At 38.3% G+C, this 26156-nt stretch overlaps 1 protein-coding gene and 1 long non-coding RNA gene across 2 annotated transcripts in view; one reads left to right on the forward strand and one right to left on the reverse strand.

Annotated features, from left to right (window-relative positions):
* TTN (titin) overlaps positions 1-26156 on the reverse strand; it is a 274428-nt gene that overhangs the window by 74165 nt on the left and 174107 nt on the right. Inside the window, 46 exon segments of the mRNA XM_049106193.1 lie at positions 227-356; positions 441-473; positions 563-711; positions 837-1145; positions 2331-2760; positions 3154-3344; positions 3480-3788; positions 3904-4203; positions 5427-5720; positions 5820-6104; positions 6207-6503; positions 6948-7247; positions 7380-7682; positions 7997-8359; positions 8473-8775; positions 8893-9192; positions 9764-10042; positions 10137-10442; positions 10527-10723; positions 10824-10929; positions 11019-11318; positions 11511-11810; positions 11907-12022; positions 12379-12565; positions 12740-13036; positions 13151-13438; positions 13533-13654; positions 13984-14161; positions 14309-14456; positions 15293-15444; positions 15548-15832; positions 15939-16053; positions 16163-16350; positions 16610-16912; positions 17006-17308; positions 17399-17668; positions 18431-18697; positions 18802-18926; positions 19032-19440; positions 19534-19812; positions 19901-20167; positions 20268-20534; positions 20633-20801; positions 21460-21557; positions 23235-23501; positions 24028-24151. Of these exon segments, the coding sequence (XP_048962150.1) occupies positions 227-356; positions 441-473; positions 563-711; positions 837-1145; positions 2331-2760; positions 3154-3344; positions 3480-3788; positions 3904-4203; positions 5427-5720; positions 5820-6104; positions 6207-6503; positions 6948-7247; positions 7380-7682; positions 7997-8359; positions 8473-8775; positions 8893-9192; positions 9764-10042; positions 10137-10442; positions 10527-10723; positions 10824-10929; positions 11019-11318; positions 11511-11810; positions 11907-12022; positions 12379-12565; positions 12740-13036; positions 13151-13438; positions 13533-13654; positions 13984-14161; positions 14309-14456; positions 15293-15444; positions 15548-15832; positions 15939-16053; positions 16163-16350; positions 16610-16912; positions 17006-17308; positions 17399-17668; positions 18431-18697; positions 18802-18926; positions 19032-19440; positions 19534-19812; positions 19901-20167; positions 20268-20534; positions 20633-20801; positions 21460-21557; positions 23235-23501; positions 24028-24151 (11008 nt within the window).
* Positions 69-24166, forward strand: LOC118350081 (uncharacterized). The gene is made up of 5 exons (XR_004803243.2): positions 69-161; positions 6321-6608; positions 6937-7036; positions 14011-14155; positions 20036-24166. It is a non-coding gene; the product is annotated as an uncharacterized LOC118350081 (long non-coding RNA).

The following is a 26156-nucleotide window of genomic DNA, read 5'->3' on the forward strand; positions in this document are numbered from 1 at the left end:
TTCTATGGTCACTTTTATTTTATTTTATTTTTTAAAGATTTGTTTATTTATTTGTGATAGAGAGAGAGGTAGAGACACAGGAGGAGGGAGAAGCAGGCTCCATGCGGGAGCCCCACGTAGGACTTGATCCCGGGACTCCAGCATCACGCCCTGGACCAAAGGTAGGCACCAAACCGCTGAGCCACCCAGGGATCCCCTCTATGGTCACTTTTAAAGTCTTTCTTACCCATGACTTTAACTCTACAATTTGCTGTCTTCTGTCCTGCTTTATTCTTGGCTGTGATGCTGTATTTGCCTGAATGAGATCGTTTGCATTCCGGAATAATAATGACCGATGAGTTTTCAGCAGTCTCCACCTATACAAAGAAAATAGTAGTCATACATCAGATGAAATAAAAGCAGTACTGCAGTCCACTATATCTAAATTGCTTTCTTCTTACCTGTGCATCCTCAGGTACATCATGAACTCCATCCTGTTAGAAAAGAAGATAGTTGCATTGTAAATATACCTTAGAGTGATTCAGTGGGAGACACAGAAAATTAAATATATATATTTTTTTACCTTCACTGCCTTCTTTGCCTTTCCATCAAATTCCCAAGATGATTTTGGTGTTGGGCGTCCCTTGATGACAGCAGGAATCCTAATTTGGGAGCCAGCTTGACAAACCAGAGAGTCTTGCGCTCCAATGTCAATAAAAACTTCTGGTGGCTCTGTAATACCATGAATAACATAACAGGATTTAGCTTACCTTTTTCAAAAAAGTAATTGACAGATCTTCAGCAAGTTACTTATATAATCAGATCAAATGAACACAAATGCAATGAAGGACTACTACCTTGAATATCAGTGGCAAGAATCTCTCCAGTTGTATCACTTGGTTCAGATTCACCAGCTTCATTGACAGCTTTCACTCTGAATCTGTACTTCCTGAGTTCTTTCAGGTTTGGCACCACACATTCACAGGTAGTCAGTAGTTTGTCTGGCTCATTTACTTTTTTCCAGTCAGTACTACCTTCTTCTTGCATTTCTACAATGTATCCTTTGATTGGACTGCCACCATCTTTGGCTGGAGGTTTCCATGCCAGTGAGATGCTGGACTTTGTTTTATCTTTGACCTCTGGGCAAGAGGGTGGCCCAGGTGGATCTAATAAGAAAAAAAAAAAAAAGTATATCAAATTGTGAAGCCAATGGAATGCTAGATTTAATCTACTAAATACTAAAATAGGGACTCCAAACTAACAAATTACCTTCTAGAGAAGAGAATATAAGAAATAATCTCTTTTTATTTAGCATTAACGTGAAAAGCAAGCAAGCAACTAACTGGGATTAAAAAGACTACAAAATCTTTAGATCTGTATTCTGTTATACACAATTGGTGAAAAGCTATTTTAATTTTAAGATCCCTTTGAAGAGACTGCAAAACTTAATTTACTTTAAAATAAAAAAAATTATTTCATCATTGGTTGGTAAACGTCTGAACACAAAATAATTGTATGCCCTGTAGGGACGAGGTTGATGTCTATAATAATTACTTAACAATCTTTTACATTTCTGACAGTGCTTCACAATTATAGAAAGTCTTTTTAACCCTGGCTCTTCCTCTCTAGTGCGTAGTACTATTCCTTGTACATAGCACATGTTCAATACTAGCTTGCTGAATGAATGAATATTGCATTTTATATATATGCTCCATATAAAGAACTTAGATTATTTTAAATCTTCTTCTTAACAAATAGCTGAATTTTTTTTCCTACAGAGAATCTCTATCAGATATATAGCAAATATAATTAATCATTAAGGCCCTGGTATTTTATTTTTTGAATTGATCTGTTAAATAGATCTTTCAGAAGAATTTTCTTTCTTTTCTTTGACCTCATGGACTGTGCTTTAGAATCTTGTATCTTTGATCAATATATATTATTGAAAAGTTAACATTTTACTTTTGGTTGAACTCCAGCTACAGGGTCTGTTTAGAGATGGAGATAATTTCCATTGTGTCTAATGGGATAGGAGTTTATTTAAGGTATGGGAGCAGAGAGGAGCTTATAGTCCAGGGTCTTTATCATGAGTAATCATAAGTGATTACTCATAAATACTAGGCTTAAATTAACAACTTAAAAACTATATGCTTTTATGTATGTGTGTGTAGTATATATATGTATATATATGTATATATGTATATGCACATAAATGTACTTCTGATACTTTAAGTATGGAATTTTTACTTTAATAAGTAATTTGGCATAGAAAAATACAAGAAATCTAAGAGCAGAATTATCCCTTTAGTGGTTTTGCTCTTTGTAAACTCCAGAAATGGGAGTGTACTTACAGATAGGATCTCCTGCAACAGCTGGATCTGATGGTTCACTGGGAGGGCCAACTCCTGCGGCATTTATTGCCATTGCTCTGAACTGGTATTTAACACCTTCAGTCAAGCGGGGAACGTTAAATTCCACGCCTTTCAATCCCACTTTGGTTATCGGTGCTCGGCTAACACGTGACCAGTAGGCACCTCCCTCTTCTCTCTTCTCCAGCCAGTAGCCAGTAATTGGAGAACCGCCGTTGTCCAGAGGAGGAGTCCAGCTCACTAGCATCGACCCTTTTGTGCGCTCCAGAACTTTTGGTTTTCCTGGAGGTCCAGGAGGGCGGAAGGGATCTTGAATGACCACTTTATCTGATTTGCACTCATCACTGATTCCATATTTATTCACTGCCCTAACTCGGAACTCGTACTGACCATTGGGGATAAGTTTCCAGACCTAGAAATCAGATGAATAATGATTTCTTAAAAACAACATACTTAATGTTGATTTTACTATTTTAAAATTCAAGTTATTTTGGTAAGCAAGATTATGAAAATCTATAAAATCAAGTAAATATATAGTTTGAAAATACATAGACTCAAATGTGAAGAAAGCATTTAAAAATAAGAATATGTGTCTCTTGTACCTAGTAGTGGATCTCTCAAATAAAAGAGAATTGGCTTACCAAATAGTATTTACTGAGTGGCCTAATGTGCATGGTGCTAAAAATTACAATAAATCTTTTCATGTGCAGTTTTGAGTTTAATCATTAAATTCTAAGGTTTTGCCAGAAGGGTGTTAATTTAGGGTCATGTCTTTTTAATGGGTACAAGAAAATATTTAGTTTACCCCATATCTCTTCTCTACAGCAGTGTTGGTGACTTCCTCCCATTCACTTTTCTTCCTGCTTGCATCACGTTTGTCAATGATATAATGGGTGATTTCACTGCCACCGTTGTCTAGAGGGGCATCCCATGTCAAGTAGCAGGATTCAGCTTTAATGTCAGTAACAGCAAGATTTCTTGGTGGTGATGGACGATCTGGAAAGGAACCAAGAGAGGAGAATGGGAATGAGAAGACAATTCTTAAAGAATTCTTAAAATTCTCTTAAATGAGAAGACAATTCAAAAGAAGACCTTGGGCTTCATTTTGATCTGAGAAAACAGGTCCCTTACCATATACTTCCACATGAACGTTTCGGAACACTGAGCCCAGGCGATTGGAAGCAGTAACCGTGTAAGTGCCTTTGTCTTCCCGCACTGCTTTGGGAATGATAAGCTCCGTCTTTGCCTCACTCCGGGATACTTCTTCCTTAGTTATCTTAAGTGCATCGGTGGGCTTTTCGATCACAGTTTCATTCTTGGACCACTCAATCTTAGGCATTGGAAGGCCTGTCACATCTGCAGGGATGTTAACGGGCTCTCCCGCCTTAACTTTGATAGTGTCTCCTCGAACAGACAGGCGCAACTTAATAGTTGGAGGCACTGCAATGAGAAGGGAAAGGAAGAGAAAAACAAAAAAACCATAAGGGATGTTTGCTCAACCTCTAAGATAAAGGCAGCACATCAAGTGCCCTAAAATCATGCTCAGATTGCACACCTTCATCATCTTGTATGACCACATTCAGAGGCAGGGATGGTTCACTTTCGCCAATTTCGTTGACAGCTTTGACACGGAATTCATACATTTGGTGCTCATCAAGATCTTCAACCAGAAAAGATGTGGTTGGGCAGAGTCGTTTGTTAACTCTTTCAAAGTCAGGTTTGTCGTGACGCCGTTTTTCAATGATATAGCCTTGGATGGGGCTGCCACCGTTACTGCGGGGCTCTTTCCAGTCAAGGGTAATAGTGGACTTCGTCCTCTCTGTGTATGTGAGCCTCTCAGGAGACGTGGGAGGACCTTTAACCAGAGGCAAATTGAAATGACAAGCATCAAGTTAAATATTCGCATAAGAAATAGTATTTCACTTTAAATTAATTATGTGAAAATCAGGTTTCTGTTTGGCATAATAACCTTACATCCATCTTTAAAATCCTTCTAAAAATATATCAGTTACCAGAACTATAGGCATTCATAATAGGCAGACTTTCTTAGCAAACTTTACAGCCTAAATTGTTGATTAAAAATAAATTGAAGGGCAATATGCTTTTGTTATCTTCAGCATTTTCTGTCTTTTACACATCTGTCACTGGGAAAGTTTCTAATCCTGATGAAGTGGAAGAGACAGTCTGTGGAGTTTTGCTTTGGATGACCAGCTGAGATCAAAGTGTTTCCATTATTAACAGACAGCAGATATGTCTACTGAACACGCTTTGAACCAAGTTGCCTCCAAGTGTGGGTTTAAAATGGAGTGGAAAGAGAATTTACGTAATGCTGCTGTAGTTTTGTGCCCCAAAGGACAAAACAAAGAATACATCTGAATGCTCAAACAACACCTAATTCTTTCCTGTTGACTATTATTGCAACCAGAAGCAGAGCTTTGTGGTGGAAGCTCAGCTCTCTTCTAATACCTCTGGTACAACTTGAGCTCCAGTGGACATTTTTGAGATGAGCTATCATAGTGAAGATAGAATTTTCTTTTTTTGGTTGGTAGGGAGGTGGTGGTGGAAGACGAATAGCGCCTCTGTCTTTTGGTGAAATGGGTCATCCTCATAGATTTTTGCTTTCTTGGATGGGATGTTAGTATGCATTTATAAGGGTGTGCAGTTTGAGGGTTTCACATTTGTTCATTTTGCTTATGGAGATTTCCTTTGGTTGGATTTCTGTTCTTTTGAGAGCTAAAGGAAGACTGAGGCATTTATCATAAGGCTGTCATCTATTCTGTAATCTTTTAAAAATAATGAACTCCATTTAATTACTTCGGTATTAAATGAATTACTCCAGTGTATTCTATTGCAGAGAGATTCAGGTTTTTCAGTACACAAAACCATACATGGATTTGTGCAAAAATTACATTGAAATGATAGCAAATATGGTACTCTTATTAAAGTTGCTAGTAGTTATTTGTTTTACTTTTCTTATCACTCTCTAGCTATAGATCATTGGACTGTTGGGAGTTTGAAGCCATAAGGCTCAATAAATAAATGACAGAGCTAGAAGCAAACAATGAAAACCGCTTTTACCTAGTGGATCAACTGCAAGAATTGGTCCTATTTCAACAGGAGGGCCACAGCCAAACTTGTTCTTGGCAATCACCCGGAACATATACTCTTGTCCCTCAAGGAGACCTGTGATATCACATTTAGATCGCTCGGTCTCTATTGGTTGTCTCCAGGTATGCATCTTCGCATCTTTTCTTTCAATAATGAATCCTGTGATTTCACTTCCTCCATCATCTGCTGGATCAGACCAGTTAAGCAAACACATCTTCCTATTTGTTACAACAGGTTTTAAGTCAAGAACTGGTCCAGGAACATCTGAAAAATTAAAAAAAAAAAAGAAACAAACATAAAAATCAATGCGATCAATTGCATCACTTCCGAAAACCCCATGAAAATCCATGTAACATTCCTTACCAAAGACTTCTACTCTGGCTGCTGCAAATTTGGACCCACAGCTGTTGGTAGCTGTAATCACGTATCTTCCATGATCTTTTCTCAAGGCATTCTTGATAATGAGCTCAGATTTTGTTCCAACATTCTCTATTACAACACGGTCTTTATCCAGCTCCCCTTCTTCTATGGTCCATACTTTGGTAGGCACTGGGCGACCAGTTACCACAGCTGGAATTCTAAGAGTCTTTCCAGCCATTATTTGTATTCCAGCCTTGACAGAAACATCCAGTTCCACAGTTGGAGGCTCTGTTATAAAGAGAACAGTAATATATTAAGCCCAAGAAAGGGGTGGGGGAATCCCATACTAGGAAAATATCCATAATCTTATTCATGTAACTTTTAAGTTACCTTGTGGTTCAGCCACAGTCACAGGTCCTGTCTCCCCTGGTGGTCCTTCACCTGCAGCATTGACAGCACTCACTCGGAGTTTATAATCGGCACCCTCTCGGATTTCTTTGACAGTGTACTGACGGACCTTGATCATCTTCTCCGTGCAGCGTGACCATTCATTTGTGCCAACCAGCTGCTTATCAACATAGTAGCCAACAATTTCCCCACCACCATTGAAAGCTGGGGGTTCCCATTCTAGATCAATAGTTGTAGAGCTTGTGTCAGTGACTCTTGGGACAGGTGGCCCAGGTGGAGCTAGAATAAATGTGGATACACAAATCAAAACTCACTGAAGATTTTAAAATGAACAATACCTTACTCTATCCACCTTATTTCCAAAATGCATCGCCTATAATATGGGTAAGTACTGTTTTATGAAACTTTTAACTTATATATACTGATGTTTAAAATTTTTTATTGTAATCTTAATATGCATCTGTAGTCATTGTTAGTATTTTGCTTGATTTTTTGGGCAAGTTTAAGGTATACAACATGATGATTTGATACATATATTGCAAGATGATTACTACAATGTTAGTTTATACCTCCACTCCCTTGCACAATTACCATTTTTTTGGCAGCTATAACATTCAAGATCTACTCTCTTAACAACTTTCAAGCATACAACATAGTACTTAATTAAGTAACTTAATTATAGCACTGTGCTGCACCCTACTCTCTTTGTAAGAAATTACTTACAGATTGGATCACGTGCTGTTTTGGGATCTGAAGGAGGACTGAACTTTCCAGGTCCAGCTGCATTTTCGGCACATACTCTGAAGACATAGGTGAGTCCTTCTAATAGGCCTTCTACATTGGTCTTCAAAGAATTCAGAAGGCTTCTGTTGACACGAGACCAATGTGTGCTATTAACCTCCCGTTTTTCAAGCCAGTAACCCAAGATGGGACTTCCATTATCTTTTGGTTCATTCCATTTCACTAGCATACTGTTGCTGGTAACATCTTCCACAATAGGCTTATCAGGTGCATCAGGTGGTTCTGATAAGAAAAAAATGCATATTTGAATGAATTCTCCAGTATGATATAAAAATTCAAGGTTATAAGCTATGATAATGTATATACCCATGCATACAATAAAAAGGCAAAATGTAGATGCTAAAAGAACCTTACCAAATGGATCTTTAGCTATAAGTGGCTTTGAAACACACGGTGGTCCAGGCCCAAACCTATTTTCAGCTCTTACTCGAAAGAGGTACTCTTTTCCTTCAATTAGTTTTGTCACTGAATATTTGCAGTGTCTAAGTGTTGCAGTGATGATAATCCACTCTGAGTCAGGTTTTGTCTTGTCTTTCTTTTCCAAAGTATAGTTTATAATTTCACTGCCACCATCATCGAGGGGTGGTTCCCATTTACAGAGGACGGAGTTCTTTCTAATATCTTCAAATACAAAGTTGATTGGTGGTCCTGGTGTATCTAATATTTTGAAAGACAGCAGTGATTAAAAATTTGCATAGAAATGGTTGCAATGGAAAATGTAAATGTTAGCATGCACCTTTAACATAAACTTCTGCTTTTCCTACATCTGTCTTTGTATCACATTAGCTAACAAATAATAAGTTTGGTTGATTTCGTTTAGATAGCTGGGAGGAAAAAATGGGACTGAGGAAACCTTGCTGAAGCTATTTCCTACTTCTCTCCCCTGGCCCGGCCCAAACTCCATTTTTATGTTTTACTAAAACTCTTCTATAGACTTTCTTCCATTGAGAAGTATAGTTTTACCTACTTACCTAGCACACTGACAGTACAGGGAGCTTTAGCAATACCATGGTCATTTTCAGCTTTGATCATAAACAGGCCATGGTCAGGTCGGATTGAATCTCGGACACGTAGCTGAGACTCTCCTTTTTTACTGTTGTCAATACTCAAACGTTCTGTCAGAGGCAGGACAAATGGTTCTTCTTCTTGAACTTCACCCCTCTTCCTCCTAACTGTGGGTGCTACTCGCTTCTTAATTTCTTCTGGTATAATGACTTTTTCATCCTTTAGCCATGTAATAGTCGGGTAAGGTGACCCAGAGATGGTTGCATCAAGTGCTATTTCATCACCACGTTTCACTTCGAGGCTTGTTCTCATAATGACCTTCGGGGCATCTGTAATGAATAAAAACAATAATTGTTTTCAATTCTGATTAAAAAATCTGACAAAACATTATTCTCTTTTATTGTACATTGGTAAAACAGCAAGCCCATTAAACAAAACTCACCAATAGGATCTACAGCTTTGGTTGGAGGAGTGGCCCGAGAAGGTTCACTAATGCCGGCAGCATTTTCTGCTCGCACTCGGAATTGGTATTCCTTTCCCTCTTCAAGTCCTTTGGCTGTGTAGGTCAGGACTGGTACTAGGTGTTCATTGCACCTCTTCCATTTGTCTTCACCCTTAGCAATCTTTTCTATGATGTAACCCATTATTTTGCTTCCTCCATCGTACAAAGGTGGCTTCCATGTAATAGTCATTGCGTTAGCTGTAGGATTATGAACCTCAACATCTACAGGTGGATCAGGGGGCTCTGGAGAATAAGAAAAAAAAACCTGTTAATATGTAGCTGAATAATATAAACTCATCTTTTTAAAATAAAAAATTGCATAGTAATTCCCAGCTATACTATATCCATGCCCAAACTTACGCTTTGGATCTTGAGCAATGACTGGATTTTTCAGTTCAATATATTCGCCTCCACCAATCTTGTTGACAGCTTTAACACGGAAGAAGTATTCACCATTTGGTATGAGATCTTTTACAGTCCAAGACAGTTTGTTTTCACCAGACATGACTGGTATATATGTCCTCCTCCCAGCCTCTCTGCGTTCCAGGACATAATGAAGGATTGGGCTTCCACCATCATATTCTGGAGGTTCCCAGGTTAATTTACAAGAACTCTTGGTCACATCACTTGCTTTAATATCTTTGCATGGTCCAGGTAGGCCTATTAGAAATAAAATGATAATTTTTATTGTAAGATGAAAAGTCAGCATGTTATAGTACACTCTTTTTTTAAATGGGACCATCCACATTTTGGGTGGGATAATCTTTGATGTGCTGGAGTATCCCCCCTTTACACTGCAGGCCATTTAGCACCTTTGGCCCCCAATTACTAACGGTCAGTAGGTTCCCCCTCCCGTCAAATTGCCCCCTCCTCAGATTCTGCATGGGACAGGGCATAAAATGTTACTGATTCTGGTGAAAACACTGGGGAAAAAATGCCAATACAATTAATAAATGAATACTGGCAATTTAAGCATTCTTTGGGTATACTATATTTTTTATTTAGTACTTCATGTGCCAGTTATTACAACAGAAGTAAATTAGTTTAATCAGAATTTTACTAGCAATTTCACATCTATAATTGCATCGTTTCTCATATGGAAAGAAATCATATGGAAGGACACTTAGTTTACAAATGGTCAACTCATGAAGCCATTTACATGAACACTGCAAGGTGAACTAGTTTCCTCAACACGTGAAGAATATCTGGTATTTCATCAAAGAATGATTACCTATGACTTTGACATTAATTGAGCCAGTTGCTGAGCCGAGCTTATTCTCCAGCGTAATGGTATAAATTCCAGCATCTGCATGGACACTCTTGGGAACTTCAAGGTGTGCAGAGATGTGATCATTTTTCATTGTTAATCTATCACTTGCTTTGACTTCTTTGCCATCTTTATGCCAACTAACAGTTGGAACTGGGACAGCTCGGAAGGGGACAGGAATGCTTAACTTTTCACCTTCGATAACAACAATGTCATGAGTCTCCATATCAATTGTTGGCTGGCCTGTAAGATATCCAAAAGAGAATAAAAGATATGTCAAAATAAAATGTGTAAGCAAGGTGTGTTTTAGTAATTATAAAAGAAACTGTGTTCTTACAGTCTGGGTCTTTGGCAACCACATTTTCGGAGATTTCAGATGGCTCACTGACACCCACAGCATTGACAGCTCTTACTCTCAGGACGTACTCCTTGTCAGGAACAACGCCTTCTTCAACTTTGAATTTCAAGTCTTTTATCGGGCGAGAATTAACTCGCATCCATTTCTCAGTGCCTACTGGACACATTTCAACATGGTATCCTATAATAGGACTTCCACCATTTTTCTCTGGAGGCTTCCAGGCAATGGCAATGTGCTTTCTCCCAGCGTCAGTCACATGCAAGTCAAGAGGAGGTGAAGGAGGACCTGAAAGAAGAGCGAAATGTCCACATCCACGATCTCATCATCAAGCTCTAGACAATATCTTTTGTATAATCGATACTACTTTACCTTTTGGATCTTCAATTGACAGGAGTTCTGTGGGTTCACTTGGGTGACCAACTCCAGCTTCATTTTCTGCCCGAACCTGAAATTGGACCTCTGTTCCTTCAATGACATCAGTTACTCTGAAGTTACAGTCAGGGCCTGCAGTCTTTCCAGCTTTCACCCAACGGGTACCTAACTTCTCTTTCTTCTCAATGATATATCTATTGAAATACAGCATTTCATTAGGATTCATAGGGAAAACAAGGTTAAGAATTTTCAACTGAATATAAATTATTCTTCGTGAATTAATTAAAATTTTACCTCTGTATTGGTCTTCCACCATCATTTTTAGGTGGTTCCCACTTCAGGTCAACATGTCTCTTGGTTACATCAACCACTGCCAGAGCGTAGGGTGGACCAGGGGTGGCTAGAAGCAGAATATTCAATGGTTAGAAAAACTAGAGGGAAAAGTGATAATCCACCAACAATGGTATTACAAAGATGAAGTTAGCATACTGAAGGTGTCTTTGGCCAGGACAGAGTCCTCAATTTCACAGTAGTCACTTTGTCCGATGGCATTTTCTGCAGCAACTCGGAACACGTATAAAGAGCCCTCTGTCAGTGGAGTTACTGTGCACTTGGTGTCCTTGACAGTTGTGTCCACTGTTTGCCAGCCTTTTCGCCTAACATCTCTCTTTTCCACAATGTAGTTGGTGATAGGGGACCCTCCATCTTTCTCAGGAACTGTCCACTTTAGGTCTGCTGTATTTTTTGTGATATTAATAACTTCAAGCCAGCGAGGTGGTGATGGAGGATCTAAAGGAGAAAAAGAGAATTCGATTTTTTTTATTGTCCAATATTTAATCTTCACTGAATTCTCTCATAGTCACTAGGAAATCACATGGCAAGCATGAAATGATCTAGTTGAGTTTTTCATATTTTCGCCTATTGTAGTTCTCAGATGTGTTTCAAAGAATTTACACACCGTAAACATCAAGAGTGACTTACATAGTTTTTCCCTACAAAGCACAGGGTCGCTGGGTTCGCTGGGCTCGCTTTCCCCAGCCTTGTTCACAGCTCTAACTCGGAAGGAGTATTCTTGCCCTTCCATGAGACCAGTAAGCAAATGCTGAGTGGTGGGAACACCTTCAGCCACTCGGACCCAGTCCTCTGTTCCGGTCTTTAGCATTTCAATGATATAAGACTCAATCTTTGCCCCTCCGTCATGTTCTGGCTTTGTCCAATTCAACATCAGTGATGTTTTGCCTACATCTTTCACAGTTGGTTTTCCAGGAGGCCATGGAGGATCTGCAAACCAATGAAATGAAACCATTTATTTAGGTTTGTCAAAAAAGGAATCAAGAGAAGCTTCAAAATAACCACAGAAAGATATGTAAATAATACCTATGGGATCCTTTATTAAGATTGGTTCAGTTGATCTACTTGGTTTTCCAGGTCCAGCGAGATTTTCAGCCAACACACGGAATCTGTATTTTTTCTTATTGGTGAGACCTTTCACTCTGAATTAGGGACGAAGTATGAATTAGATACCAAGATAACAGAAACCTCTGTGTATTTTACATAGAAAGGACTAATTTATTTAAATTGTAAAAAAACCGATATTGAAATTTAACTGAAGATATTTCAACATAAATTTAGATTTGGTCAAGTGTACCAGTGTAATTATAGTATCTATAATAATGGTCATTACCATAATATATTGAAACACCACTTTGTAACTTAAAGTCAATATTTTATAGTAAAGAAACTAAGAGATGTGTCCTTGAGTGGAATTTGTATAATCAAAAGGAAAGCTAAAGAATGAAAAATAGTATATACTGCTATCTTAACATTTTGGTGGAGATATTGGACATACCTATATGTTGTATCCTTCACGGGCATCTTATTGCACCTGACCCATTTATCAGTGTCAGGATCTAATCTTTCCACCCAGTATCCAGTGATTGGGCTGCCACCATCATCGTCTGGCTCACACCATGTGAGAGTAACTGCATCTTTAGTGATATCAGAAGGTTCTAGGCGAGTTGGAGGTCCAGGTGGATCTATAGGTAGTATGATGATTGATATAAATGTTAAATGTCCCATATATAGTTATGACACCCAAATTCAAGTTTGACACAAGAATCTTTTATTTTTATTTTTTATTTTTTATTTTTTATTTTTTTACAAGAATCTCTTAAAAGAACTTTTTGGCCAACTATTAATGAGAAACTTACCAAACTGATATTTAGCTGTTATTGGAGAGGCCTGAACCGGTTCACCAACACCATACATGTTTTCTGCAGCGACTCTGAAGATGTATTCTTTATTGGGTGTTAATTTGGTTGCCTTGTAGTTTGTATCCTTGACAGTTGATGAGAGCTTGTGCCACACTTCACTGTCAGTTGCCCGTCTCTCCACAACATAGTTTGTGATTTTAGATCCACCATCATCACGTGGTGGGTTCCATGTTAGAAGGCATGATTCATTGGTCACTTCTGTGACATCAAAAGCAGCTGGTGGTCCGGGTTTATCTGTGAATGAATGACATTATACACTCAGGAAAAAAAAGCATTTTTAAATCATGTTCTATTTTAAAAAGTACCTGAAGTGAATTTGCCCATTTTTTAAATGGCAGCCTCTCTCACCTAAGACATTCACTTCGACCACAGCAGTGGCCCGACCACAGACATTTACGGCCTCGATGATGTATGTGCCAGTGTCGCTTCTCTTACTATCGAGGATGGTCACTGTGGATTTTTTAGGAACGTTTTCAATGGTGATTCTTTTGTCCTGCTTCAGAAGCATATCAGCCTTTGTCCAAGTTATTGTAGGTTCGGGTTTTCCAGTTACAGTGGCAGGAAGTTCGATCTTAGTTCCTGCTTTTACAGTGAGACCAGCAAGGAGCTTCACATCGAGGAAAATTTCTGGAGCCTCTAAAATTGGAAAAGATTATTTACGACATTAGTAGGTTCAAACAGAATTAAAGGTGGAGGCCTGGTTAAGGATACAAAAATCAAAAGTAAATACCCTGTGTATCCACAGCTTGGATTTCATCCGTGGGTTTGCTTGGTTTGCTAGCACCTTGCCGGTTCAAGGCCTTCACACGGTAGGCATACCATTGGCCTTCTTCAAGACCTGTCACTTCCATTCTATCAGAAAACAAAATAGAATATTTTACTATAATGTACATAACCTATTGTATTCATGATCTTTCTAAAGGTTATACCTACTCTTGATACAATGGTACTATTCCTTAAATTAATTCTGGATTGCTTCAGTATTATAACTAGTGAGAGCCTTCAAGAGGGGATATGTTCAGCAACACTTTTTGTTTTTTTTTAGCAACACTTTTTAAAACTGGATAGGCACACCACAGGAATTCTCAGTAAAAACAAAACAAATAGACTTTCTAAAAGAAAAACCCTCATTTTCTCAAGATGAAATATATCCTCTTTGCCACATAGTTCTAAAAACTCACTTTGTGTCTGCAACTGGTTCTCCACAGGCAACCCATCGATCAGAACCACGTGGACATTTTTCAACTATATAGCCTTTGATGCGTGAACCACCATCATATTTAGGCGGATCCCATGTTAGGAAGATACTGTTGGCTGTTCGATCTCTCCATTTAACATTCTCTGGTGGGTCAGGTACGGCTATAAACATTTTAAAGATGGTCAGTCTTAGGTCATCCATGAAATCTCCATATTGCCAACCTGTGCGTTTCCCCCATAACTTCAACCCCTGGACTAAAGAAAAAGCATCTAAGAGGCTAGATAAGAAAGCATCAAGAATGTACTCACTTGCAGGAGCTGACATATTTACAGGTTCATCAACATATGCAGGTTCTCCAGGACCACACTTGTTACAAGCACAGACTTTAAATAAATACTCTTTTCCTTGAACAAGATCAGGAACTGTGAATTCTAGGTCAGTCACCAAGTCTATAACCTGGGACAAAGAAATACAATTACTTGTTTCCCAAAAACCCTTTCTCCAAGTCAAACAGATTTTTACTGAGCAGGGATACACACAGAAATAGTTTTTGAATGATAAGGATTATTTATTACATATTAGGGAGAAAGTTGCAGAATAAGACACAATATTTGAAACTTAATATATTAAGGTAAAGCTTTCATAGTCTATACACATTGAAAATGTGGCAAGTATTGATCCTTTCCACCAGATTGGTTTTTAGAAATATGATTTAAAGATTTTTTTTAACTTATTAGGGAGAGAGGAAAAGGCAGGCTCCCCGCTGAGCAGGGAGCCCAACACAGGGGATCCCAGGACCCTGGGATTATGACCTGAGCCAAAGACAGATGTTTAATCGACTGAGCCACTCAGGCTCCCCTAGAAATATTACTCATTATTGCTTTTTTACCTTGACTTAAAATGATAAGTAAATAATAGTAATAAACTGAGGAGAAAAAAATTGGGCTAATTAAGATAATCTAGTGGAATGAGAAGTCTGATCACCAGGGGGTCAGGTACTCAGTGTTCTTAGGATGGCTTATAGCTCAATAGGCCATATTAGGTACTTATCAGGTACCAAATGAATAGGTTAAGTTTTATTTTTTTGTAAATTTAGTAGAAAATTTGGTAAGGCAACAAAATAAGGCAGTTATACCAAATCTTGGCTGAACTACCTCAGGAGGCATTAGCATCAGAGCATTTTAAAAGGTTTTTGGTTCTTTTTCAGCAAGGCAAAGTTAAACCATATAAACTTTGCTGGGCTTTCCCCCACTCTTTTTTCTGAAATTGGTGTGTTGCTGCTTAAAACTCACTTTAGTCCATGTTTTCCGGCTGACTTCTCGCTTTTGAACAACATATCCAGTTAATGGACTTCCTCCATCATCATCTGGTGGTTCCCAAGTCAAATGTACCGAGTCTCTGGTTATCTCACCAAATTTTAGTTCTTTGGGTGCACTTGGGCGAGCTGAAAAAAAAAATGCAGTCAGAAATCAATATTGGTAACAGCTTGAACCAGTATTTGTTAATACTGTCAAATCACCTTATGTAACAAAAATTTAGTTCCTTACCAATTACATTGACGTCAATCTCTCCAGAAATTGCTTTCACAGGATTTTCTAATTTTAGTGTATAAATGCCCTTATCTGGACGTTCACTTGGAGAAATGACAAGTTCAGCGTAGGCAGATATGGTTTTCATTTTCACACGGTCCCCTGCTTCTAGTACTTTATCTCCAAAAGACCAGGTTGCATGTGGCCTTGGATAGCCTGTACTTGGAACCAGGATCTTGATCGGATTCGGGACAATAACTTCCAGACCATCTTTAAATGCACTTAAGTCCATTGTTGGTTCAACTATCAAGAAGAAAAATTAATGAGTTTCCAGTACCATATTTAAGGCCCTGGTACCATGAAGTAGCTATGTGTTCTTCTCAAATCTAAAAATAAAATATTCACTTACCAAACGCATCATCAGCAGTCAGAGGACCAAGAATTTCAGATGGATCTGAAACACCAGCTTCATTTTCTGCAGATACTCGATATAAATATTTGTTTCCTTTTTGTAATCCAGTAACCTAAAGTCATGAATCAACATTTGTAAACAAACATTTCTTGTTTGTTTGGACAAAATACATTTAAGTCCATGATCATACACTGAATATTATTGTAGATGCAATTCCCTACCTTGTAGGTCAGTTCAGGGACTAGTTTCTTATTGCAACGAATCCAATTATCTTTCCCTTCTTCACATCGTTCAATTATATATCCCAATATTGGGCTTCCTCCATCTTTCAGAGGAGGCTCCCACGTGAGCTGAACTGATGACTGAGTCTGATCTGAAGAACTTAGGTTCACAGGAGGACTTGGTCTCTCTGGAATGGAACAAAGGGTTGGAGCACACCACTGAATTCAGTGACAATTTATTAAAATAATGTATGATCAATTCTATCATCTCCATTATCTCCGGTTTATTGAATTCATTAAAAAGTAGGCACGGTCTGGATTTCTGTGATTTTGTTCACATCTTTTCTGATGTCCTACCTTTTCATTAACTTCATTTTAATAACTAACAGGCCTGATTTCTAGATTTCATGAAGTAATTAGTTCCCTCCCCTTTTTTGATGGGCTTACCAATTGGATCAGCAACTTTGACAAAGGGTGTGGCTGCACTTGGTTTTCCAACTCCAATTCGGTTTTGGGCTCTGACCCGGAAACTATACTCTTGTCCTTCCACCACATCAGTCACAGTTGCAGAGAGGTCTTCAGCTCTCACTGTCATAGCAGTGTCCCATCGGATAGAAGTCTTATCTCTTAATTCGATAACATAGTTTGTGATCTCAGCTCCTCCATCATACTCTGGTGGCTCCCATGTCAGGGAGACCCCAAATCTGTTTATATCAGTGATGGCGACGTTCAAAGGAGGGCCTGGGACATCTGGATTTCATCACAGAAGGAAACACGGCTTTGGTTAAATCAGGGGTAAAAGCAAAGATCAGCTAGCTTGTAACTTACTGGAATACTTCTTACCATATTTACTCCTTGCTTCCACCGGGTTGTCAGTCTCTACTGGCTCACCAGTGCCGACTCTGTTCCTCGCACTGACCCGGAAGAGGTACTCGACTCCGCCTTTTTGAAGTCCAGTGACAGTAAACTCACAACTGTCTGCACGGTCCGTGGCCAGAACCCACGTCTTCCTTTTGATGTCACGTCTTTCAACGACATAACCGATGATTTTGCTCCCACCATCTGTTAATGGTTCTTCCCACCCGAGGCTTACTTCACCATCAAATGTTTCTGTCACTTCTAAGTTACGTACAGGCCCAGGGACATCTGAAATTTGTGTACAGAATATTTTTTTAGTGTGTTACCATGCTTTTAATTGTGCTTTGCCAATCAAGTCCAAGTGATTCAAGGGCTTACCAATAACTCTTAAATTGATGAACGCTTCTGCTTTTCCATGTTTGTTCTGAAGCACAATTTTATACCTCCCTTTGTCTCCTTTCTTAGCTTCTAAAATTCTGAAAGAAGTTTGTTCAGCTGTAGTATCAACGGTTTTTGAAGACAGAGGTTCATTTTCTTTAAACCACTCAGCTTCTGCTTTAGGGTAGGCGTCATAGGGCACCACCATCGTCAGAGGCTGGCCAACATCAACCACAAGATCTTGATCACCTGTCTTGATTTTAGGTGCAGCTAGAGAGAAAAAGGACATATGAGTGCTTTTGAGTTATGTCATACAGCCCAGCTATACCATGGCTCCTTTACTATGCATTTGTTAGCAAATGTTGATTACATATTGAAAGTCTATCACAATAACTTGAGAGCAGAGAACACTAACCGGCTTAAAGTTCTCATAGCTTCTTTTGCAAATCGTCAGACTTGAGAACAGAGGATTAAGGTGATATAAAACCATAAAATCTGCATTCATTGCCAAAAATAATAATAGAGAACTAAATATAGTGCAAAACACATTTGTTTTTTAAAGTAGGCACATCATACTTAGAGATAAACCAGGCAAAGTTTTGAGGTACAGAGGGAACAGTAATGGCTTTTTCATAATCACACCTCATAAAATGCCTTGCAAGCTTGAGTGAGGATGAGAACAGACCTAAGAGCCCCACAGGGGTTTGGAAAATAGCAGAGACTAGAGCTTTCTCTAGGTCTGAGTTTTTTGGGGATGACTTCCAGGGCAATATGTTAATTCTAGGAACTAACGAACAAGCCACCATGTGCCAGCACCTGCTCAAGGTTGTAGCATGGAAAGAGGAATGCTATCAATTACCCATTACTTGGGACACTTTGTGATATAAGAGACGTTAGAATAGTTACATGCGGACAGTGCCCGACAGAAATAAAAGTCTTTCACAAGCATCATCTCCTTAATTGTGGAATCTGAAACTCACAGAGTATCTGTGATATTGTGAGGATATTTGAAAATAAAAGAAAGGGATTTACCTGCGAGTTCAAGCTTAGCTCTGGCTTCTTTGTCTTTGGCAATAAATCTATATTCACCCTGGTCACGAGGTTGAATATTACAAATCTGTAGCCTGTGGATCTTTCCTTCACTCATCATCTGGTGTTTGTCGCCCTGAACAACCACCATGTTATTTCTTAGCCACTGAACTTCCACCTTATCTTTGTTGAGCTCAGCCAAAAAGACAACGTCGGTACCAGGGGCTTCCAGAATATCTTGGGGAGGCCTGATGATCTCAACGGGGATTTCTGAAGAGAAGAGGTAAAATGAATACAAACATGTTCATAGTTGGGTTAACAGCCTTGAAACACTGGTAGTAACATTAGAACTTGTCCTCTCAGTCAGTACGTACCTTCCACGAAAAGTCTGGCTCGAGATTTTCTGTCTTCTACTCCACAAGCATATTCACATTCATCATCCAGGCGGCAGTCTTTTATAATGAGTCTATGTGTACTTCCTTCTTTTTCAAATTTGTATCTAAGAGAAGAGGTCGAATTATTGGTTAGCTTGCAGTAATGATCACTACATTGTCAAACATACGCAGATGGCTACAGAGATAGAAATTAAGAGGCTTTCACTTACTTTTTGCCTTCTTTGATTTCTCTCCCATTTCTGTACCATTTCACATTAGCCTTCTCTCTGGAGAGCTGACAGGAGAAGACCGCATCATCGAACTCAGTGACTGTCTGGTCTTCTAAGTGTTCGATGAATTCCGTAGGGGCTTCTATGATCAGAAGCTCAGCAACAGATTTATCTTGTCCAGCAGTGACAACGTATTCACCCTCATCCGGGAAGCCACAGTCTTTAATAATGAGAGAGTGCTTGTATTTATCAATTCTGTATGTGACACGGTTGTCAAAGGCCACCTCTTCTCCATTTCGGGTCCACTTCAGTGTTACATTGAGACGATTGACCTTGCACCAGAAGGTGACAGTTTTCTTCTCCATTGTTTCAATATCTTTAAGAGGCTCGATAATCCTAAGGTCTTCCTCTGTTGGAAAGGAGAATAATTCTGTTGATTTCAACTGTTTCCACAATAGGTACTGACTTAAAAATTCCTGTTAATTCCATATAAGTGACTTACCTTCTACTATTAGATTAGCAGCGCTCTTAACATTTTCACCTCTGTGATTGGTCAGAGACACACTATAATTGGCTTGATCATCTAACCGAGCATCTCTAATTCTTAGAGTGTAGACCAGGTCTTTTTGGAGAATAATGTATTTTGAACTATCAAATATGGCCTCTTCATTTCTGAACCATTTGGCTTTTGCACCTTCCGTATTGACTTCGCAGTTGAAAACGACTTCTTGTTGTTCCTTTACACGGGTGTCCTTAAGAGGAACTATGATCCTGAGTTTTTCTGAAAGCAACCAACAATTCTTATAGCATGAAGAAGGACCAAAGTAGAGACAACTGTAAGTAAACCCAAGAGGGAAAAACAAACTTACCAATCACTGTCAAGTGTGCTGCTGCTCTGGCGGCCCCAACCATGACTACATAGGTGCCCATATCTTGTAATGTGGCATCTTTCACGACCAAGATCCTCTTTTTGCCATCAGCAATAATGTCATATTTGTCTCCAGGTTCAAGTGTCTTATCATCCCTCTTCCACTGGACTTCGAAGTTCTCCTTTGATATGGAGCAGACGAATTCAGCCTTTTCTCCTTCAAGTACTTCAAGGTTTTGAGGCTTTGAGATAAATTCGGCAGCAAGTTCTGGAAAGAAGCAGTTGCATGGTATTAAAAACTTCAGCATTTGTACCGTAAGTGCATCAAGTATGAATTCTGAAAATATTATTTATTATAGTTTCCATACCATGTACTTTGACTTTGCCATCAGTTCGAGAACTTGGGAGTCGGCAGTTGTAGTTGCCAGCATCCTCAAGATGAGCATTCTGAATGATCAGGATTCTCTTTCGCCCATCGGTAAGTATTTCATATCTTCCTGTTTCGATTATCTCCTCATCTCCTTTGTACCAAGTCACTTCTGCTCCAGGCTTGGAGACTTCACAAACCAGTTTTATGGTGTCTGTTTCACTAACTTCAATGTTGCCAAGATTTTTTGTAAAGACAGCTTCTTCTGCTGCAAGAATAGTAACAAGAACAACATTGAGTCAAACTGAAAAAAAAAATTTTTTTTCCTGGAACATATACTTCTGCAGAGAAAGACTTCACTCTTACCCAGGACGGTGAGCATGCCAGAAGTTCTTGCTGTCTTTACTTCACAGGAATATTCTGCTTCATCATCCAGGAGACATTTGTTGATGACAAGAATGCGTACTGCTCCCTTAGAGATGATGTCATATTTTTTGCCCTTTTTAATTTCGGCTCCATCTTTAAACCACTGGACCTATATTGAGATACACAGATGCTTTATTAATTTTCTTATTGCTCCTTCATGTAGGTGTCCTTAAGAGGAACTAGGATCCTGAGTGCTTCTTAAAACTACCACCAGGACTATGTCATGAAGATGAACCAAAGTGGTAAATACAAGTACAACCTAAACCCCACAGGGCAGGGACAAACTTCTTCAGTTATTGTTAAGTGAGCTGTTGTGGTTCTGATATCAGTTATTAAAGATAATGGGATCATGTAAGTTGAGAGCCATAGAGGGCTTTAGATATCATGCAGACTAAGTCCTTTGTTTTCCCAATTTGTAAAGGGAGACTCAAAGTTGACTTGCTATGGTAGTTAATGAGACATATGAAATTGCAGATATTTGTTCTTAGCCTAAGAAAATAGCAATTTCATATGGCCCAATCCAATAATATCTAAATCTCCTGATTGTGAGTCCATTGTTCTTCAAGTAGTAGTAAATGAATAATACAACAAAGAAAACGATGAAATCAAGTATATATCTCACACCAAAGTAATAATCTTTAATCTAAAGGCAAAGTGATAATCAGAGGTAGGTTTGATTCACTTTCTTTTTTTTCCCCTGTTTTGTCTAGGCCAAAAGTAGACAATGTAACTGGCAACACAAGAGAGCAACCACACAAGTCACAGACCTTAGCATTTTCTCGGGAAATTTCACACTCAAACCGAGCCATTTCTTTTTCTTTAACTTGAAGATCAGTGAGTGGTCTTAAGAATTCCACATGAGGAGCTGTAAGAGAAGGTCATCAGAATTCAAAATGAGGTTTCTGGCAATTTACTCTGACATTACTGTGGTATATATTAAGAAAAAGTCTTTTGCAGGGCTTTTCCATCTTAGTAGGCTACAGCGGACTTTGAAAGCACTTGGAGCTGCCATTCATGTATGTATGTTACTTTGCTCTTGTATTTTGCATATCTCTGTAGGTTTCATAAAATTATGTGGATACTGTATGTCCAACTGATTATATCTGTATATCTATTACCTATCAATCGCTAACAAGGTTTTCCTGAATGATGGCTAAAAGAAAAATTCTCATTGATACTTCTTCAGCATTGAAAGCTGATATTGTCAAAGGAAATACCAGTAGCAAAGAAACATTATTTTAAGGCAGGCTATACAATCTTTGAGAAATTAGCAGAATTCAATGATAACGCAGCTTGAAGTGCTATAACCAGTCTTGCCTATGGCTAAGAGGCATGAGTCTACAATTGAAATCACACACACTTAACCTTTTTCTTTTCTTTTCTTTTTAAAATCAGTTTCAAAGATATCACACGTGAGTCAGGCATCTATTAGTGCAACAAAGCAATGTGTTCGTATGGGTGGGTGATTTTCAGGATTAAGTCAGCAGATGCATAGGATCAGAGAGCCGCCCCCTTGCCCCTCCTTTTAGGGCTTCTGGTGAGTCCTTCCCAGGATGATCATTCTTGATCAGTGAAATTCTGGGACACAAATGCTGGTCAATAGGCTTGAAGATGTGTTCATTGTGGCTGAGCCTTCTTGGAGTGGTGACAAAGTAGATGACAAAGGGATCAAGGAGACCCAAGAAGCTACTCTGTCATAAGCTAAAAGCAGAGCGACCACAAAGACAAAAGAATAAAACACAAGAAGCATGGAAGCACAATCAAAGCCACTATTTTGTAGCTGTTGACAGATGGGAAGCAACTAAACCAAACAGCAGCTATAGCACAAAAATACACACTGATAAAATGTTATCACTGGACAAACGAATGAAAAAATGAGTTAATGTGACATTTAGAAAAAAGATGTATTTTTCACCAAAGGAAGAAGTAATACTAAAAACCATTAGAGTTCTCTTCATTCACAGGACTCCAAGAATCCAGGCTTCGCTCCATCTTATTATCCTTTCTTATTTTCAGAGATAGCATTGTGTAAGCGGGCTTTATCATATTGCAGCAGACTTTAGCGTGATCCTATTCGAACTGAAATTTCATGCTCATTTTCTAGTTGTTCCTGACACCTGAGAATTCATTTCTTTCCAAGTGGAAATTGCTTTCTTTCCTTCTTTCCTTTTTTTTTTTTTTTTTAAATAAAAATGAAATCATGACTCCTTTCTTGTCTCTTTCATCCAATTTGTCCTTATCTGTCAGGATATTCCTATAGTAGGGTTACACCCATAGACAAAGAGTACCTCTGCCCACTAGTCAGAAACATGGTAAAAGTGATCAATATGTCCTTATCAGACCAGATGGAGTAGAATGATTTTTCTTTTCTTTCCTTTTTTTTTTAAACACAAAAGATCAGGTTATGTCAGTATTGATACTATAAGTTGCTAAGAGATGCAGTTAGGCCAAGAAGGGCATGCAAAACGTGGCAGGGCTTTTTTTGTTGTTGTTGTTATCAAAGAGTTGCAAATGAAAAGTCCTGTGTAAGAAGAATACTTACGCACGACGTTCAGGTTACAGGAAGTCTTAAAATCCTTAGCATCACAAGTGTATGTTTTAATATCCTCTGGAGTACAGCCGTGTATAATAAGTTTTCTGACCCTGCCATCAGCAACAATTTCATACTTCTTGCTTTTGAGAATTTCTGTCCCATTTTTGAACCATTTCACCTTAGCATTTTCTCTGGATACTTCACACTCCAATACTGCAGTGGCTTCTTCTTCGACCGTCTGGTCCTCAAGGGGCTTAGTGAACTCAACGGGGGGTTCTGAAAGAATCACACTAATTAGCCAAGGTATTTTTCCTTTCCTTCTCCAAGACTTTGAGCACCTCCTCAACTTTCTTCTGATATCGCCAGGCCTTTTTCTGTTTTTAAATTTCATTTGTAAGTTTTGATTCCACTTGGATGCTTTCCTCTAATAATGATGTTTCATCATTATTTATACATACAGAGGAAAGGTGTTGTTTTAAAAAATATGAAACATCAAGGACAAAGTAGCCAAGTCTTGGTTAATAAAGTGGTAGATACCCAGTTTGATAATAATTCTTCCTCCAGCCATTTATTGAAAGCCAACATAAATGGTGGGGATAGAAAGAGGAAGTAAGACATATTTGAGTCCATTTTGACTCTCTCTCTCTCTCTTTTAAATAGTCTGTGAACTCTTTTGTTAAGGCAAAAAGTAAAATTTGGATATTTGGTGGATTTTAATGATCTATGGTACTCATCATTGAGAGTTGACATCATTTCTGAAATGTCTACATTGTATGTGTTTAAAAATAAACCTTGTAATCACCTTTCACAAAGAGGTTGGCATGAGTTTTGAAATCTTTTGCTCGTAGTTGGACTTCTCCAGCATCTTCTAATTTTACATCCCTCAGTGTAAGGGTATGAACTTTTCCTTCTGAACGTGGGACCACCTAGTTTTTTTTTTTTTTGAAAAAGAAAAAAAAAGGTGCAGTTTAAGACTCTATGAAACAGCAACTCAATACAGACACAGGCACATTTAATTCTCTTAGGTCAATAATTTGAAATAGTGCTTTCTAAGTTGTTTTGTAATCATATATGGAATGCATATGCCTTTGAAAATGATTTTAACTAGTAGTTTGGAATCTTTTAGGGATGCCTTAGGCTTTCCTAGTTCCCTTACATAATTACTAGGTGGCTTTTTATGTTGAAATGCCCAGGCAAATTTCTGTTTATACTTATGTATATCTATTTATAGATAGATATTTTCTTCCATTCTGCTGAGTTTATATATATATATATATATATATATATATATATATATATATATATATGAAAGAACTTTAAAAAGCTAAAATATGAAAGGAAGGAAAAAAACTACTGCATATAGTAGGCTGTAATTCCATGATCTTAGAATATTGAGACAAAGGCTGCCCAACTGTTAATATCTGGATGAGAAATTCTTGTTCTAAATGCAACCTTAGGTGGTTTGAAGAGGCTGTCTGTAGGAAAATGCCTTGTCCAAAAGAATACACCACATTCATATGGGCTATCATTAGGTCCCATAGTTGTGGCTTGTACAACTGAAAATCAGCCTACAGATACAGGGCCATCTTCACAGTAATAATGCTAAGCTCATCGGAGCTTCCTCTAGTTCTACCCTGGGAAAGTCTTCAAGCTGCTGTGCCCTGTCACTGAGATCGATTTTGCGCTACTTAAGAGAGTTCATTTAGAGTTAAGAATAATGTGAAAGTTTTTACCAGTTAAACGATTTATTACGCTCGTGTGAAAGAGGAGGTCAGGAATAAAGTTTCATATGAAGATTTTCCTTCATTAAGGGCATGGCTATTAATATAACTACCTTAATAATTGAGAAAGGTCAAAAATGCAATAAGGGAATACAACCAGGAGGAGGTGATTAAGATATGTCCTAGCCTCATAGCTACTTATTCAGCATGGTGCTTGAATGGGAAAAAAAATTATTTTTGTAGTGATGTTTCAAAATAAATTTGGTACTCTAAGGCTATTTTAAAGTATTTCAGATTCAACACATCCACAGATATAGTTTGCTGGTTTACACATTGTTTTATCATTTAAATTTCTCTGAGGCTGCTCTAGACTACTCTGTTACCAAGAATTTGTCTCAGAACACAGTGGTTCTCAATAAATAGCTCATATCCAATGTACCTTGATTATGTTAAAAAAACTAAACTGAATTTTATGGTAGTTTATGTTTGTAAAAATAATGTTAAGGGGTTATCCTTTTAAAATATTGTTGACCTATCATGGATGCGTATTTCCATCCTAGGCATTATGACCGTGACCAAGCTGTTGAAGTTTAAATTCTTTTTTTTTTTTTTTAAGATTTTATTTATTTATCCGTGAGAGACACAGAGAGAGAGAGGAAGAGACACAGGCAGAGGGGAAGCAGGCTCCATGCAGGGAGCCCAATGTGGGACTCGATCCCGGGTCTCCAGGATCATGCCCTGGGCTGAAGGTGGCGCTAAACCACTGAACCACTGGGGCTGCCCTGAAGTTTAAATTCTTAATTATTAATGGCCATTTAGGACTTAGCAGTGTTTTCTCCGACTGATGGTCAAAGAGGGGGAGAAAAACCCTAATTTTCTCTAAAATTTTCTGTTTTGATTTCCTATTCCAATCACCTGTATTTGTCTGATTGGTGTAGTTTTAGAAGCTAAACATTTTGCAAAATGAAGTTGAGAGGCCTGAATTAAATTGGTATTAGGAAGTTTGCTATGACAGATTTAATTTAAACAAAAATTGCAAAATGTAATGCCTAGGCAAATTGTAAATGTAATAAAATTGCAAAATGTAATAAAATGACTATTACTCCACAGTTATATTTAAGTTTTCTTTTTTTAAAAGATTTTCTTTATTTGGGAGAGAGAACATGAGCAGAGGGAGTGGGGCAGAAGGAGAGGGAGAAGCAGACTCTCT

This window comes from Canis lupus, chromosome 36, assembly GCF_003254725.2.
Source record: "Canis lupus dingo isolate Sandy chromosome 36, ASM325472v2, whole genome shotgun sequence".
NCBI classification, from domain to species: Eukaryota; Metazoa; Chordata; class Mammalia; order Carnivora; family Canidae; genus Canis; species Canis lupus.